The 17,700-nt window shown below is 58.1% G+C and overlaps 2 protein-coding genes across 5 annotated transcripts in view; one reads left to right on the top strand and one right to left on the bottom strand.

The window, feature by feature from the left end:
• ANO7 (anoctamin 7) overlaps positions 1-6,947 on the top strand; it is a 36,736-nt gene extending 29,789 nt beyond the window's left edge. Inside the window, exons 21-25 of the mRNA XM_074398726.1 lie at positions 157-299; positions 4,452-4,542; positions 4,953-5,072; positions 6,016-6,066; positions 6,360-6,947. Coding sequence (XP_074254827.1) covers positions 157-299; positions 4,452-4,542; positions 4,953-5,072; positions 6,016-6,066; positions 6,360-6,374 — 420 coding nt within the window. The 3' untranslated portion in view covers positions 6,375-6,947. The remainder of the gene's footprint in view (positions 1-156; positions 300-4,451; positions 4,543-4,952; positions 5,073-6,015; positions 6,067-6,359) is intronic.
• Positions 6,948-10,606: 3,659 nt separating this feature from the next.
• HDLBP (high density lipoprotein binding protein) overlaps positions 10,607-17,700 on the bottom strand; it is an 82,391-nt gene continuing 75,297 nt past the window's right edge. For all 4 annotated transcript variants that reach the window (XM_039469640.2, XM_039469642.2, XM_039469641.2 and 1 more), the window contains exons 21-28: positions 17,072-17,226; positions 16,228-16,332; positions 15,882-16,016; positions 14,691-14,834; positions 12,053-12,238; positions 11,540-11,656; positions 11,218-11,346; positions 10,607-11,081 (exon numbers count right to left, since the gene is read on the bottom strand). In XM_039469640.2, coding sequence (XP_039325574.1) covers positions 10,995-11,081; positions 11,218-11,346; positions 11,540-11,656; positions 12,053-12,238; positions 14,691-14,834; positions 15,882-16,016; positions 16,228-16,332; positions 17,072-17,226 — 1,058 coding nt within the window. In that variant the 3' untranslated portion in view covers positions 10,607-10,994. The remainder of the gene's footprint in view (positions 11,082-11,217; positions 11,347-11,539; positions 11,657-12,052; positions 12,239-14,690; positions 14,835-15,881; positions 16,017-16,227; positions 16,333-17,071; positions 17,227-17,700) is intronic.

Here is a 17,700-nt window from a genome sequence, read left to right as displayed (position 1 = left end):
CGGGAGAGGACGCACGGAGGAGGGAGGAGGGAGGGGGAGGCGGGAGCGGGGGGCGGGAAGGAGCGGCGGGGGCGGGGGCGGGGAGCGGGGGGCGCGCGGGGGCGGGAGGGGCCGCCCCGCCGACGCCGACGCCGACGCCGACCGCCCCGCGCCCAGGCCTTCCTCCTGGCCTTCTCGTCCGACTTCCTGCCGCGCGCCTACTACCAGTGGACCCGCGCCCGCGACCTGCGGGGCTTCGTCAACTTCACGCTGGCGCGCGCCCCGCCCCCGTTCGCCGCCGCGCACAACCGCACCTGCAGGTGAGCCCCGCGCCGGGCGGGGGCCGGGAGGCCGGTCGTGGATCCTGTGGCCGGTGGTGGCCGCAGACGCTGCGGAGCGCCGGGAGGTGCCTCCCCCGCGTTTCTGGAGGCCGCCTTTGCGATCTGGTTGTAATGACGTTGTGCATGTTTCAAGCAAACTTCAAAAAAAATCATAGTCTCCTAATTTTGGAGAAAATCTAAACAATAAAATTAAGCCGTAGGGTTATCAGATTTTCCATGTAGGGTCCCCTCAGGTTTTGCTTTAGTATTTTGAACTTCTTCGTGGCGTATGAGTTAGTTCATTCTTGTGATCTCTTCGTAATGGATATTTTCCTTTTATTCTTTTTTTTTTTTCTTTGAGACGGAGTTTTGCTCTCGTTACCCAGGCTGGAGTGCAATGGCGCGATCTCGGCTCACCGCAGCCTCCGCCTCCTGGGTTCAGGCGATTCTCCTGCCTCAGCCTCCCGAGTAGCTGGGATTACAGGCACGCGCCACCATGCCCAGCTAATTTTTTTTGTTTTTAGTAGAGACGGGGTTTCACCATGTTGACCAGGATGGTCTCGATCTCTTGACCTCGTGATCCACCCGCGTCGGCCTCCCAAAGTGCTGGGATTACACGCTTGAGCCACCGCGCCCAGCCTTCCTTTTATTCTTTATTCTTCTTATTCCTTCTCTCCTGACTTACGGGTAAAAATTCTTCTTCTTCTTTTTTTTTTTTTTTGGAAGTGATGGCATATATTTCTATTATTTTAGGGGTTACCCATGTTTACCGTCCATTCTTTTTTATTGTTTATTTATTTTTATTTTTTTGAGGCTGGTTCTTGCTTTGTATCCCATGCTGGAATGCACTGCCACAATTGCACCTCACTGCAGCCTAGAATTCCTGGGCTCAAGCAATCCTCCTACCTCAACCGCCTGAGAAGCTGAACTGCAGGAGTGTGCCACCAGGCCTGGCTTTGGTTTTTAAGAGATGATGGGGTCTCTCTGTTCTGTTACCCTGGCCTCAAACTCCTCGCCTCAAGCAGTCCCTTGGCCTCCCAAAGCACTGGGATTAAAAGCACAAGCCACCACACCTGGCCAGCACATTCTTAACTGTATATTATCCTAACAAAGCCTTAATGAATTCAATTTGGCTTCCTCTCTCTGTGTGACAAGGATCTTTACATGCCTCACCATCCAGTGAGCACCAATCTCTCCATCCTACTGTTATACGTAGTTTTTGTTAAAAACATTCACGAAACATTTGTCATCTGTTCATCAGATTTATTTGTGTATATTGTAAACCTCTGTGGTTACAGTAATTTCTTTTTTTTTTTTTTTTTTTTTTTTTTTTTTTTGAGACGGAGTTTCGCTCTTGTTACCCAGGCTGGAGTGCAATGGCGCGATCTCGGCTCACCGCAACCTCCGCCTCCTGGGTTCAGGCAATTCTCCTGCCTCAGCCTCCTGAGTAGCTGGGATTACAGGCACGCGCCACCATGCCCAGCTATTTTTTTTTTTTTGTATTTTTAGTAGAGACGGGGTTTCACCATGTTGACCAAGATGGTCTCGATCTCTTGACCTTGTGATCCACCCGCCTCGGCCTCCCAAAGTGCTGGGATTACAGGCTTGAGCCACCGCGCCCGGCCGAGTAATTTCTTATTCATTGCTTTCCCTCTGAGTTGATTTCTTTTCATGCTGAAGTATATCCTTTAATAATTCTTTCAGTAAAGACGTGGTTGGTGGGCTCTTCATAGGCAAAAATGCATGGAGATATAGGTAGAATATCTCCATGATATATGTATGATAATATCTCCCTGCATTTTTGTCCTTCAAATAGTGGGTATAAAATTATAGGTTCTTTTCTCTCAGTTCTTGGACAATATTATTCTTTCGTGACTTGGCTTTTCTGATTGGAAGTATTCATAGCATTTAAGAATGTTTCTGGCTGGGCACGGTACCTCATGCCTATAATCCCAGCACTTTGGGAGGCCAAGGTGGGTGGATCACCTGAGGTCAGGAGTTCGAGACCAGCCTGGCCAACATGATGAAACCTCTGTCTCTACGAAAAATACAAAATATATCTGTGTATCTCTATATATGTATCTCTATGTATCTGGGTGTGGTAGCACATGCTTGTAATCACAGCTACTTGGGAGGCTGACTCACAGGCATTGCTTGAACCTGGGAGGCAGAGGTTGCAGTGAGCTGTGATGGTGCCACTGCACTCCCGCCTGGGCAACAGAGTGAGACTCTGTCTCAAAAAAAAAAAAAGAAAGAAAGAAAGAATTTTTCTGTAATCCCAGCACTTTAGGAGGCTGGGTTGGGAAGACTGCTTGAGCCCAGGAGTTTGAGATAGCCTGGGCAACATGGTGAGACCTCATCTCTACAAAAATTTAAAAAATTAGCCAGGCCTGGAGGCATCCACTTGTAGTTCCAGCTACTTGGGAGACTGAGGTGGGAGGATCGCTTGAGCCCAGGGCTGCAGTGAGCTGTGATCACGCCAGCACACTCCAGCTTGGGTGACAGAGACTCTGTCTCTTAAAAAAAAATTTGGTGAGGCACGGTGGCTCATACCTATAATCCCAGCAGTTTCAGAGGCCAAGGCAGGTGGATCATTTGAGGTCAGGAGTTCGAGACTATCCTGACCAACATGGTGAAACTCTCTATGGTAAAAAAAAAAAAAAATTACCAGGGCATGGTGGTGCATGCCTATAATCTCAGCTACTCCAGGGGCTGGAGTAAGAGGGTTTTCTCTTTTTTGAGTTGGAGTTTTGCTCTTGTCGCCCAGGCTGGAGTGCAGTGGCACAATCTCGGCTCACACAACCTCCACCTCCCAGGTTCAAGTGATTCTCCTGCCCCAGTCTCCCAGGCGCATGCTACCATGCTTGGCTACTGTTTTGTATTTTTAGTAGAGACGGAGGTTTCATCATGTTGGCCGGGCTGTTTTTGAACTCCTGACCTCAAGTGATCAAGCTGTCTCAGCCTCCCAAAAGTGCTGGGATTACAGGCGTGAGCCACCGCGCCCCGCTTAGAGTTGTCGTTTAGTTCTGGAAGCGTCTCCACCTGATTCCTTCTGGCAGTGCTTCTCTGCTTGTCCACTGTCGCCTGGCTCCCCGCCCCCCACCCGGCTGCGGCTTGCTCCTCCCGTGTGTTGGACACGTGCTGTGCTGCCCGCAGGCTGGTCTCATCCTCACTGTCTTCCAGACCCCAGTCTCTCTTCTGCTGCGTCCAGCCACTTAAAAGAAGTTTATCCCATTCATTTGAAGGATTTTTTTTTTTTCCAATGGCTATATATATATTTTTTTGAGACGGAGTTTCGCTCTTGTTACCCAGGCTGGAGTGCAATGGCACAATCTCGGCTCACCGCAACCTCCGCCTCCTGGGTTCAGGCAATTCTCCTGCCTCAGCCTCCTGAGTAGCTGGGATTACAGGCACGCACCACCATGCCCAGCTGATTTTTTGTATTTTTAGTAGAGACGGGGTTTCACCATGTTGACCAGGATGGTCTCGATCTCTTGACCTCGTGATCCACCCGCCTCGGCCTCCCAAAGTGCTGGGATTACAGGCGTGAGCCACCGCGCCCGGCCTCCAATGGCTATATTTTTAACTTTCAATATTTGTTTTTTTTTCTTTTCCTACAAAGTTGGCCATGGTAATGCTTCTTGTGGAGTGCAACATGTGATTTATATTAGAAAATAGAATGTCAAATCTTGACCATGTGACAGAGACACAGGAAGATGCCAAGGTCTGAAATAGCACGTGAAGCTGACTGTGGGTTATGATGGGAGGGAGGGCTTGGCTGGGCAGGCACAGTCTCTGAGCAGGTCGGTGACAGGCGAATTTTCACCTTGTAAGTAGGCTGACATCATTCGTAGAAGCAGACTCACTGGACTGTCACATCTACTAGAAAATAAGGCATTTGCCACTGCGGGGGTGGGGGGCAGTGTAGCCCTGTGGGGGACAACCAGCCTATCCACCTTTGGAACCCACCAGTTAAAGGTGTTGTCAGAGTATCCTGTTTGGGAATAATTCCCATTTCAGGCACCCTTGATGAAGAGCCAGGCCTGGAACGCAGGATCAGAGAGGGAAACGGTGGGAAAAGGCTGATTCCGGAGGCACCTGTGCAGCCGACACTGCCTGGCCCCACGTGCTGAGGTCCTGCGTCTCCGGCAGGTATCGGGCTTTCCGGGATGACGATGGACATTATTCCCAGACCTACTGGAATCTCCTTGCGATCCGCCTGGCCTTCGTCATTGTGTTTGAGGTAGCCGGGGCACCTGCTGGTTTTCCCACCTGGCATGATACCCTCCGCGTGCTTTGTCTACTTCGAGCACGTGGCGTGAGAGGGATCGGTGAGACCACTTCTTGCTGTGTCATCGTGGTCCAGTGCGAGCTCTTCTCTGTGCCTTCGTTTTCCCTGCCTGGCCTCATCCCCGGGCTGCAGTGTGGACCTGAGTGCCTGGGGATTGTGGGGGTCTCCACAGGAGCTCCAGGGCCACAAAAGCTGGGGTGGCCTCTGACCCTTCTGGGGTTCCTTTTCCTGCTCGACTGCTTTCTAGCTCCACGTGCAGCTGGGAGCAGGTGCTGGAGCCGAGGCCTGCTTGGCCCCGGGAAGGCCATTCTGGGTGTTTGTCTTTACCACGGGTGGGGCTGAGTGCCCTCCTCTGCTCCCAGCACGTGGTTTTCTCCGTCGGCCGGCTCCTGGACCTTCTGGTGCCCGACGTCCCCGAGTCTGTGGAGATCAAAGTGAAGCGGGAATACTACCTGGCTAAGCAGGCGCTGGCGGAGAATGAGGTGACCGCGTGGCCGGTCCCGGCCCTCCCCCGGCCCTCCCCATCCTCGTCAGCGGCCCTCCCTCCCCCCCGGCCCTCCCCATCCTCCTCAGCGGCCCTCCCCCCCGGCCCTCCCCATCCTCGTCAGCGGCCCTCCCCCCCGGCCCTCCCCATCCTCCTCAGCGGCCCTCCCCCCCCGGCCCTCCCCATCCTCGTCAGCGGCCCTCCCTCCCCCCCGGCCCTCCCCATCCTCGTCAGCGGCCCTCCCTCCCCCCCGGCCCTCCCCATCCTCGTCAGCGGCCCTCCCCCCCCGGCCCTCCCCATCCTCGTCAGCGGCCCTCCCCCCCGGCCCTCCCCATCCTCGTCAGCGGCCCTCCCCCCCCGGCCCTCCCCATCCTCGTCAGCGGCCCTCCCCCCCCGGCCCTCCCCATCCTCGTCAGCGGCCCTCCCTCCCCCCCGGCCCTCCCCCCCCCCGGCCCTCCCCATCCTCCTCAGCGGCCCTCCCCCCCCGGCCCTCCCCATCCTCGTCAGCGGCCCTCCCCCCCGGCCCTCCCCATCCTCGTCAGCGGCCCTCCCTCCCCCCCGGCCCTCCCCATCCTCCTCAGCGGCCCTCCCCCCCGGCCCTCCCCATCCTCGTCAGCGGCCCTCCCCCCCGGCCCTCCCCATCCTCGTCAGCGGCCCTCCCCCCTGGCCCTCCCCATCCTCGTCAGCGGCCCTCCCTCCCCCCCGGCCCTCCCCATCCTCCTCAGCGGCCCTCCCCCCCCGGCCCTCCCCATCCTCGTCAGCGGCCCTCCCCCCCGGCCCTCCCCATCCTCCTCAGCGGCCCTCCCCCCCCGGCCCTCCCCATCCTCGTCAGCGGCCCTCCCTCCCCCCCGGCCCTCCCCATCCTCGTCAGCGGCTGGCTGCTGCACCTTAGGATACCAAGTCACGTCCCTCCTCCTCTTGCTGCCCTTTCTTGGGGACAGGCCCTTTTTGGAACCAACGGAGCAAAGGATGAGCAGACCCAGGGCTCAGAGGCAAGTCTGGGAGCAGCCAGGCCCCTGCCCCATGCTTTCCCCAAGGTCACAGGGCCCTGCCCCACCGCCCACTGCACCTTGCGGCCCTGGCCTGCTCCTGACCCTGGTCTGACTTGTCCCTGCCCCCAGCCCTTTCCCCAGCTCAGCCCCTACTGGACACCCTTCAGGGTCCCCAAGGCCAGCCAGCTGCAGCACTGACGCCTGGAAGGACACTGGGCGGCCTTTAGGGGAGCAGCCCCTGCTGAGCTCCTCCCGAGCGAGCCGTGAGCAGCGTCCTTTCCCTCTTCCCTCAGGCAATGGCTGTGTGAACCACTGGCTGAGGGGGTGCCCTCATCTCTGGGCACACTGCCTGCGTCCCCCCAACGCCGGCTTCTCTCCTCAGCGTGCTTGTCCCTCCATCCCCGGCAGGGAGGGACTGTCGGCTCACAGAGCCCTGTTTCCTGCTCCCAAACCTCAACCCAAGGGACCCCTGCACCCAAGGGACCCTGTCCCTCGATGGCCAGGAGGTGGCCTCCCCAGATCCCTGGACACGACACTCCTCTGGTCTTGCCGCCCTTGGCCCCGTCACCCTGCTCCTCTTAACACCTGCTGACCTTCAGATGGCGCAGGGCGCAGGGCTGTCCTCCCTCACGTCCTCTGGACCCACATACCCGCCTCTTCCCGCCCTGCCCATGCAGGGACATCACCCACATGCCGCAGCTCTCAAACCCTGCACCTGTGTCCCAGGCCATAGCAAGGGTCCATTAATCCCCTCCATTTCCAGTTATTGGGGTCCTCTGGATTCTTGTTGCTTGAGTCAGGCCCCCCTTTCCATCCTCGCCACCGTCAGCAGCCTCTGCGTCTGCAGGTGCCTCCTGCAGCAATTAAACGTGTTCTTTTGATCCTCGCCTGCCTGGTACATAACAAGCACCCAAAATGGGGGAGGTTTTGGAAGAGGACTTTTTGTTACTGACAGGAGACAACCTGGAAGGAAACGTGTATTCCTGTAACATCTGGTGGCTCTTCCCCAGATTTCGTGCGGATACATCAGTTTTCCACCCTGGACCGTGACGTGACGTGCAGTTCCGTCCTGCACGGAGGAGCCATGTGAACCTCCCCCTGGCCACGTCCACTTAACTAAACATTCTGAAATGGATCTGTGCTCATCTGTACGGATTTCTTTAGAGTTCTGCAAGTGGAACTTAGGTGTCAAAAAGAGTGTATGGTTTTTTGGCTGGGCACCGTGGCTGACACCTGTAATCCCAGCATTTTGGGAGGCCGAGGTGGGAAGATCACAGGGTCAGGAGTTCGAGACCAGCCTGGCCATCGTGGTGAAACCCCTTCGCTACTAAAACCACAAAAACTGGGCATGGCGACAGGCATCAGTCATCCCAGCTACGTGGGAGGCTGAGGCAGGAGAATCGCTTCGACCTGGGAGGCAAAAGTTGAAGTGAGCTGAGATTGCGCCACTATACCGCAGCCTGGGTGACAGGGCGAGCGAGCCTCCGTCTCAGGAAAAAAAAAAAAAATTAGTATGTGGTTTTAATGTGCTTTGATGAGTACTGCCAAACTCACTCCACAGAAAAGGCCTCTTTGGGAAAATCCTCGCTGCGCTGACAGCCCGCGGCGGCGCCTGGCTGAGGGAGAGCTTGCTCGTGGCCCTTGTGGATTTGTCCTTTGCTCACCTGCCTCTTAGGAGCGTTGGGCTCTGCCTCCAGGTCAGGGCTCTTCCGGCAGGGATGAGGGGCTCACAGGCTGGGTCCTGGGGCCGGATGCCAGCAGGGCACGGCTGACCACCAGGAACCTCCAACGCCGTGCACACTGAGCTCAGCCATTCCGGGCGCTTTCAGTAGGCCGAGTGCTCGTGGCATCCATGTGACTCCCGGCTGCTTGCTTTTTACTATTGTTGCCGTCTTAAACTTCTTCAAAGTTTTAAGGTGAATGTATTGAAACCTAAGAAAATGCTCAGGTCGTACCCCAACAGGTTTCTAGGCGAATAAATCGTCACCAGCACGGAGGTCAAAGCCAAGTCCCAATTACTAGGTCCTGATGCCCACGTGCGCCCCTACCCTGGGACCCTCTCCCATCAAGAGTAGTCACCACCTCAGCCACAAGCAGGGATGGAGGTGGGGACTCCACGCGAGCTCCATCTGTGCCCAGAGTCCCTCTCGGCCCCTCCTGGCTGCTGGAATGCTCCATGTTTGGGTCATTTGCGAGTGCGTGCCTTGCTGTGGGTTGCAGATTTAGGGGCCCACAGAACCGCTGGGTAAACATGTTCAGCTCCAAGAGCAACGGCCACATCCATCTCCCCAGGCAGGGCTAGCCCAGGCAGCGGTGGCGGACACCAGTTCCCTCACTGTGCTCAACTCTTCCTGGCATCTCCTGCCTCTTGGGTGACCGGGGTGGCTCCTCCCACCTCCTCCTGCAGCCCGGCCACCGGCTTGTGAGCCGCGGTCCAGGAATGCCATTGAGGCCGGCAGGTGGTCCTGATCTCAAGGAAGTGGCAGGTGCCGCTCCACAGCTGTCCAGCCTCAGTGGGGAGGGCCGCTGGGCCGCTGCTGACTGGCTGGGGCTGGAGGACGGGGGCAGGCGGCCACCCTCTCGCCATGAACAAATCCGAGTTCCCCTTCATGTGGCTCTCGAGGGGCTGCTGAGAAAGTCACACCAAAGACCAGCTACCCACGGATGCCAGGCACCGCGTGACAAAGTGAGTCCCAGCACGCTACATCTGGTTTTGGGTTTTATTTTAGAATTTATAAAATTCCAGTGTCATCCATATTCATGAGCATTTACACGTTTGCATATAATCTCCAAATTCCAAAGTTAAGGCCAAGGGATGGACTGTAGCTATGAACATGATATGGAAGACATTCCACAAGGGGGAGTAGCACACACGCTCCTCATCCCGATCCCGGCCCCGGCCCTGCCCAGGGCTCTCCTGACAGCACAGACGCTTCCGGGGGACAGGCCTGGGGACGGTCGTTCCATTGCCTTTATCACAATCACTCAAAGAAAAAGAGTGAAAGGCCCCAAACAGCTGAGGAAAGGGCTTGCATCTGAGACACTGAGCGACACACACAGATGTGTAAAACCTTTGTGAGAATGTAAAATTCACCTTCGGGGGAAGGCAGGGGCCGGACGTTTTAGGACACTAGAAAAGATAGGAGGAGCCCGCTGGGATGGAGACAGGACAGAGGTTCAGAACTCATGCAGACGGGGACGCGCCTGTCCCCCCACACTGGCCCCCCCGCGGAGGGGGAGGGGCAGATCCCGAAGAAGGCAGCCCAGCACCTTGCTGTCTCCTGCTTCCTAATCCACGGTCACCCAGCCTATGAAGCAGAGGAAAGATTCCTTCCTATCCAGTTCACCATTCCTGTAACGGGCCCATTCGGGGCTGCCTGAGCAAGGCAGCTGCAGTGAGACGTGGGCGAAGCTGTTCTGGGTCTACTCAGGAATTCCAGAGTCTGAAGACGACCACGCCTGAGTTATCCAAGAGTGAGAAACACAGGTGACGAGTCAAGGCAGACGAGACTGTCCCCAGGGAAGGGCTGAGACGGTGGCCGCAGGTTGGCTTTTCTGTAATCAAGCACCTGGGACGGGACAGCTCACTAGCAGCCCAGCCCCCTCCGTGGGGACAGACAAGGATGGGAGGACACGACACCCAGAGACGGGGACAGCGCCCACGGTCCTCGCGACAGGACGCCTCCCCCGGTGCGCATGGCTCTCGGCGCCCGCGGTGTGGTCTGCGATCTGCTCTACCTCGTGCTCCAGGGCATCATCTCGGCTCCGCACCGTGGAAACTGCCCATCACCTGGGACCTTCTCCTAGGGGCTGGCCCGCACATCTGACGGCCTGCGGGTGGGTGCGAGTGCCGATCCCACTCTGGATGGGCCTGCTGGCCATGGACCCACCTGTGCCAAGGGAGCGCGCCAGCCTCCAGCTTCGGTCCACGGCGCCCACCCCCAGCTCCATGGCAAACCCACAACCACCAGAAACATCTAAATCGAGACTGGTGTGTGGGGTGGCAGTAAGCGTACTGGAGACCACTCCACGTCGGCTGAGGTAGGAAGAAGGCAACTGAACACATGGCATCTGGGGCGGGAGCAGGCAGGGGCTGCAGGTGGCGTGAAGAAAAGCCCAGCTGTCACCTAAGGCAACCGTCCCCACTGAGGATAAGCGTAAGGCCCCACCTCCCCCATGCTGTGCATGTCTCAGACTGTGCGGGCCACAGGGGCCCCGGATGGCACATACCAAGCCCGCCTCGCCTCCAGGCGCCACTCACCGGACCTCAGGCCGAGGGTCTGGCAGTGGAGGCGGGGGCAGGGACCCTTGGTGCTTTCAGACCCCACAGCAGGTGAAACTGGGACTGCCTGAGAACCCAAGTCACCCCTCCAGCTCCAGGAATCCGCCCTCCCGACGTCCAGAGCCAGGTCCTCCGAGCACCCTGACACCTGTGCTGAGGTGCTGTGGCGGCTGGAGGAGGCAGCTGCGCTCCACCACCAGGAGGGTCTGGACCACGGGAGACGGGCAGGAGGGAGGTGGGAAAGGAAGAGGGCAAACGTTTGGCTTTTACAAAGTCAAGGAAGTTTATTTCCTGAGGTCATGACACAGGAAGTCGAATCCTAGCCGAAGCAGCGGTGCGCTCGTGAAGGTCAGAGTGCTGACTGGCATGCCGGGTGGACCAGGAGCTGCAGCCTGTTATCTTAGCACGAGTGCCCACGACCTTGTTTAGTGTTAACAGTGGAGCAGGTCCTGAGCGGGCACTGGGCACGGCCAGGCCCGGAGGAGCGGCACGCACAGAGCCAGGCGCTGGCTTCTCTGTGAGACCTCGGGAAGGGGGGAAGAGCATCAGCAATTTACGGAGGGTCCAGCCGCTGGGTCAGATTGAGACAAACCATGTGTGGTTGGGTTCGGGTCAGCAGGCTGGAGAGGTTTCTGCTTTTTGATCATTATCGTTTGGGGCCCCACGGGAGGGTCTTGGGGGCCACCTGAGCCCCAAAGCTGGGAAATTCCTCAGAGCTGCTCATGTCAGGAGCCTGTGCAGAGAGAGGACGCAGCTCAGGAGGGGTCGCTCCCCAAATCGCAAGCAGCTTCCGACGCAGCTGCCCACCCTTGGGACGCCACGCCCGCCTGCCCGCCCTGGGACCCAGGAGGGGAGAAGCCCGCGCTGACCTTCTCACTGCTGCTGGCAGTCCAGGGCGCGTCCCGCACCACGAAGCCTCTGGACGGCGCCTTGGCCTCCTCCTGTTGCGGGGGTTTCATGTACACCTGCAGTGCCTCACTGTCCACCACGTCGGCCAGCTGCAGGCAGAGGACAGGGAGACAGAGTCAGCCTGCCCAGCGCCCCCAGCCTCCCGCCCTCCTGCTCACCCCTGCACCTCACCTGCCTCTGGAAACACAAGTGCCACCTTGACCCCTCAGGCTCCTGGCTGGGCCTCAAGCCAGTGGACACCAGGGCGCCTCGGGGCTCCAAGGCCCCCCCACCCAGACTCACGTATTCCTCCTCCAGGTTGAGGATGTGGTCAATGGCTTCCTCCACGTTCTCTGGGAGCCCTGTCACAGTGACGCAGTTGGGGTCTGGGGCTCCGCTCTGTGGGAAGCGAATGTCCACCTGGAAGGAACGCACAATGTCAGATGAGGGGCCCCAAGCGAGGACTTTAGAACAAAGGCTTAAAGCTACGTGTCTATTTCTAGTGAGCCTCATCCCACCAAGTCAGGTGCATCTCAGAGGACCCTGTTCACAGCAGACAAGGGCGGAGCACGAAACTCCCGCCCGCAGAGGATGAGCTCACTGGGCAACCGCAAGGGGACGACACCCCCTGAATGGGCCACCGCGGCAGCGCTGCCCGACACAGGCCACCCGTGGTGTCCACGAGGACAGTCCGCTGCCAGCCCTGGGGCTGTGGCCTCATCGTCCGAGGGGAAGGCTAGGCTGTCCTCTTGCTGGCCAGTCAGGCGCCCCGGTGAGAGAGGGGCTTCTCACCCAGCGTGCTTCCGGCCGGCTCACCTTGAATTCGTCCATAATTTTTCGAATGGCTTTGCCGCGGGCCCCGATGATGCGGGCGTGAACACGGTGGTCCAGCGGGACGTCCTCAGAAACCATCTGCTCAAGTTCACCCACAATTCTCAATATAGCGTCCCTGGCAGCTTCTGTGTTCTTTTCGTACCCTGTGATGGTAATTTGGTCCTGAGGCTAGAAGAAGAGAATGCAGTCAGAAAAAGGGGGTGCCTTCCTGGGATTCCCAGCAGACTGCTCCGTGGGGAGACACGGCAGGCCCAGGGCACAGAGGGCCGAGCGCACCCGGCCTCACCGCCGAGGAGCTGGAAAGCAGCGTAGCGGCTGATTGACAAGAGGCTGACAATGTCCACTCAGCTCCCACCAAAAGACAGTGGATTACAGGATGAAAAAGGACGTTTGTCCTCAAAGACGAAGGAGAGACACTGACAGGCAGGAACTCTGGACTCAAGGACAGCAGGGCAGAGACAAAACCCCCAGCCACTCAGCCCACGAGCGCCACAGTCTGGAGGTATCTCTGTGCTGGAGGCCGCCTGGCTGGTGTTCCACACGGAGCCCCTCTCTCACTCAGAGCTCCCACCTGCTCAGGCCTCCCCTGGGCCATGCAAATGGACAGAAGACACCACCTGACGTGGACAGCAGACCAGCAGAGCAAGCAGACAGAGAAGGAAACCTAAGAAAACACCTGTAACCTACAACTGGTGAAAACCGCACATCCACAACACGAGAACGTACCACCGCGCAACAGTCTAGGGGACAAGAACAAACGCCTGGGAAGGAGACGCGCAGAAAGACCCACCTAGAGACAACAGAGCCGCAGCCCAAGAAGCTTCTGTCCAGAATGAAGCAAAATGCCAGAGTGGGAGGAAGCCGCCCCACCCACACGTGGCCCAGCAGAGCTGACGGCCTCAGGCCCCACCCGCTGCTCCCAGGCCCAGAACCTCACAAACGGAGCCCAGAACCTCAGGAGCAAAGGCACAGCTCACAGGAACCCCACTTGGCTCATGGTGTATTCTATGCAACAGTCTAACTGCTAACTAATGACTTTTAAAATAATTATGTGGAAAAGGGAAAAAAAGGTAGCAAGGGTGGGGTGTCAAAAAGCTAAACACTTGGACCGGGAGCAGTGGCTCACGCCTGTAATCCCAGCACTTTGGGAGGCCGAGGCGGGCAGATCACTTGAGGTCAGGAGTTCAAGACCAGCCTGGCCAACATAGCGAAACCCCATCTCTACTAAAAATACAAAATTAGCTGGGTGTAGTGGTGTGTGCCTGTAGTCCCAGATACTCGGGAGGTTGAGGCATGAGAATTGCTTCAACCCAGGAGGTGGAGGTTACAGTGAGCTGAGATTGTGTCGCTGTCCTCCAGGCTGGGCAACAGAGCAAGAGTCTCTTTAAAAACATAACATGCCGGGCGCGGTGGCTCAAGCCTGTAATCCCAGCACTTTGGGAGGCCGAGGCGGGTGGATCACGAGGTCAAGAGATCGAGACCATCCTGGTCAACACGGTGAAACCCCGTCTCTACTAAAAATACAAAAAATGAGCTGGGCATGGTGGCGCGTGCCTGTAATCCCAGCTACTCAGGAGGCTGAGGCAGGAGAATTGCCTGAACCCAGGAGATGGAGGTTGCGGTGAGCCGAGATTGCGCCATTGCACTCCAGCCTGGGCAACGAGAGCGAAACTCCGTCTCAAAAAAAAAAAAAAATAATAATGTAACAAATAAAAATGAGCTAAACGCTCAAGATCAAGATTAAAAATTAAACAATGTACTTGGGAGAGAGAGGATGTGGGAGTGGAGGAGAAGGCGGGCTGCAGGCGGCCCTCCTGGCCTGGGTGGTGCGTGTGACGCCAAGATCCAAAAGGAAACAGAGGCTGCTGGGGAGGCAGAAGGGGAGGCTGAGGCAGGCGGCGTGGAGGCCTTGCTGCCGGAGGGTCTGCCGAATGCTCCCAGTGGCCAGCACCGCCGTGACCACCCAGGTTTACAAGTCTCCCACCATGTGCAAAGCTGTGCCGGACACACCCAGGAGGCAAACACCCCCGCAGGACGGCGAGGGCTCGGCAGACCAAGCCTGAGGACAGCGGAGAAGGCCACGTGTGTGCAGAGGGAGCCAGGCAGACATGGAGGTGCTGGGTGGGGGTGGGGGGGGGGCTGCCCCACGTGCTACATGGCAGGGCCCAGAGAGGGGATGGGTTGGCTTTCGTTTTGTTCTGAGTGAAGCCGGAGGCCGTGAGGGCGACGGTGCGATTGGAGGAAGTGACGAGTTTACCAGGAAGGACTGGCCAAGCTCAACAGCATGGCCATGGCTGCAGGGAACTGGGACAGCAGCTGTGTCATGCCCGCCTGACTCCCGTCGCCCTTGGGAGCCTCAGAGCAGCTCAGGGGGTGGGTGAAGGAGCTACACCAGTTGTGCCACTGATAAGGACCCACATAGTGCCTGGTGCTAGAGACCTCACCCATCTGGCAAATGCCAAGACACAGCCCAAACCCACAGCCAGAATCAGATCCTGAGACCTGCCACTCACAACGTGGCCCTGGAAAACCTCGTCGAGGCACACCTGGTTACTGCTTCCGACCCACGGCAAAGCTCCGCAAGGGCCTCTGCCCCAGCGTGCCCCAACAAAGCGCTCACCTGGCTCCCGTCGTCCTTATCAGGGAACTGGATGTTCACGTCGTGCTCCAGCCGGATTTGGGTGATCACTGCCCCCTTTCTCCCGATAATCTTGGGATGGTATTTGGGGTCTACCGTGACACTCAGCTTAAAGCTCCTTAAAGCCTACAAAGAAACGATCGAGAATGAGGCAAAGAGCTGAGCCGCCCTGCGACCCCCGCCCTCCCACACTGGTCCTGGGACACGGGGGATGCCGCAGTGTTCTGTAACCTGTGGTCCGGACAGTCCGGCATCTCCGTTCCCTGCCACCTTTCACTATCTGCTAACAATGAGCACCAGAGAACGTGGCTACTCCACAAGGAGGCCTATAAATCACTAGGGAAGACGGTGCCCAGGAACGGACAGAGCTGGGCAGAGTCAGGAGCTTGGGTCCCTCCTCTCCTCATCTGTCAAACAGGGATCTGATGGGTAGGCACAGAAGGGCTCTGGGTCTTTTTAGGGCTGGGGCAGATGCAACCAAGAAGAGGGGCAGCCACAGCCCCTGAACACCCACAGGTCACACCAGAGCCTACAGGTATGACCCAGCTGCGGGATACAACCTGGAGTCCACGCAGGGGGACACCGGGGGGCTCACGAGCTCCACCCCATTCACTAGACTCCACGTGTTGACTGCAGGAGCAGAAAGCCAACCCCTCAGCAACTGCCCCCCCCCAGCACAAGTCTGCTCCATGTTTCCAGAACCTGCTACACGCAATCCTTCACAGGTCAGCCCCGCCAGGCTGAGGCATTCATCCCTGCTCACCAGGAAGTCACCTGCCCTTTGACCACCCTGTGGTAGAGGTCAGTGGGGGTCCCCTGACGCACTCCCAGGCAGCATGGCACATGCCTGGGGGCCTCTCACGACCCTTACCTTTCCTGCGGGTCTCCGGTACCACTCTGATTTGGTTTTGAGAGAAACTGCAAACTTACACAGATGTCCAACTTTGTCACTTTCATATTAAAAAGAGAAAGGTGCCATGCTCTTAGCTAGCACCACAGCAAGACCTTGGGATGCTGCCCGAATCCCACTGCCTGGCACTGCCCGGGTCTCATCTCCAGCCACCCAGATGTGACTGGGATGCTGGGATCTTGAAGAACTCCCCTCGATTCTGACGTGTGCCCAAAGCCGAGAACCCAGGGCTCCGGGCAGCACCTCAGCCCCCTCCTGCTCACCCGGTCCTCCTGCTCAGCCTGCAGCTCCTTCACACGCTCCAGCAGTCCAGCCTTGGCCCGGTCCAAATTTGCGGCAAGGCCTGTGATGGCGATGATGTCAGACTGCAGCTCTGGGGCTGGGACGTGTATGTTCACCTGCGTGAAGAGGGGGCTGACTCCATGTTCAGGGCCCCAGAGAACAGGAAGGAGTCCACTGGCCCTGGGACCCAGAGGGAGTGAGAGAGAAGCCCACCGCCACCAAGGGAGAGCAGCGCTCAATCAGAGCAGGGGAGGCAGGGTCCGCAGGAAGCGGAGGAGGGACACCGGCCCTCGGGAGAGGACGCGGCCTCCCGGGAAAGGAGTCTACCTCAAACTCATCCATCATCTTGCGGATCCCACTTCCTTTCTGCCCAATGATGTAACGGTGAAGGTCAAAGGGCACCTCTACTTCGATGGTGACAGGAACCAGTGCCTGCAGGGAGAATGGTCCTGGTCAGGCCGTGGGCCCTGAGAGCAGAGTGACCTTGTGAACTCAGCAACAGGGCTCCGTGAAACACAAGGCAAACCACCCTGAGACGACAGCACATGCCCCGAGTGACAATGCCACCAGGACCTTTAACTCGACAGAAAAGAACAGAGAAAGACTGGCATTAGGCTAATGCTGGCAGACAAACATTCCAGACCCTTCACCCCAAGCCTGTCCTGAATTACAGCAGGCCCCTTAAGGCCAACCTAGGAGGAGAGGCCCGGACCCCCGGCACATCTTGAGGTCATGATGGTTTTGGCCAAAGCCCCTGAGGGGTCACCGGAACTCTGCTGGACCGCTGCTCCCCTTCCCTGCCCTGTCTCCTACCAAACGCTTCATCTCCAGACCCTGCTGCTTCTCACCACAGCAGTGACCGTCCCTGCGCAGGACAGGTTTGTGTTTATTGCCTGTCTCTCTCCACGGCACGGTGCAGCCCATTTTGTATCCTGTGGCGCCGAAGCACCCAGAGCAGCATCCAACACGCAGGTGGCACGCCCCACTCACTGCGCCCCACTCGCACGTGGCTGGAGGTGCCATTCATCCCACTGCAACTGAGAGCCTTCCACAGCCCCACACCCACCGTGGACTGCAGAGGCTGATCCCATGCTGCTGTCCCAGGAAGGTGCTGCAGTGAAGGGAAGGGGCCTCCCGAAACTGTCCAGCTGAGGAGCACACGGACACGTACCTCCAGGGCTTCCTTGGCAGCCTCGCACTTTTCCTTCCGGCCGGAGATGATGATGATGTCACACCTCCTTGGAGAGCCAGGGTCAGTGTCTTTGGCCTCTCTCCCCTCCCCAGCTTCATCCCCGTTCTCCTGGACAACTGGCTCTATACTGTGAACTAGAGAGAAAGGGGAAAAGGGACAGCTGACAGCTGCTGGAGACCCCAGGCCTTGTTCAGAACACACGTCTGTGAGGCACCTGCTGGGTGCTGGGTGGTAAAAGGGAGGAAATACCCCGTCTGCCCTTCAGGAGGTCTTGGCCTGGGTAGGAAGGGCAGATACGACATTCCTGCAGCAGCCAGAGAGGGCTCCCAGGCCTAGCAGGGCCCTGAAGGCTTTGCAGGAGGCCGTGAGCTCTGCGTCTCCCTTCTTCACCTTGAAAATGAAGCCAACAGCAACTACAGCGGAGGCTTCGGTGAGATCAGATGGGCTGCACACGTGGGGCTTGACTGCGAGGCAGGGTTCTCCAGGGAAGGCGGCCAGCACGCAGCCCCACCCGGGAGAGGCCGTGGGGAGGGGGCGAGAGGTCTGCAGGGGACGGAAAGAGCCAGGCCAGGCTATGTGCCAGCTCCTCATACCAGAAAGTGAGAGCC

Source organism: Saimiri boliviensis, chromosome 5 (assembly GCF_048565385.1).
Source record: "Saimiri boliviensis isolate mSaiBol1 chromosome 5, mSaiBol1.pri, whole genome shotgun sequence".
Lineage (NCBI taxonomy): Eukaryota > Metazoa > Chordata > Mammalia > Primates > Cebidae > Saimiri > Saimiri boliviensis.
Note: the sequence above shows the minus strand (reverse complement) of the source record. Positions and strands in the feature narration are given on the sequence as shown.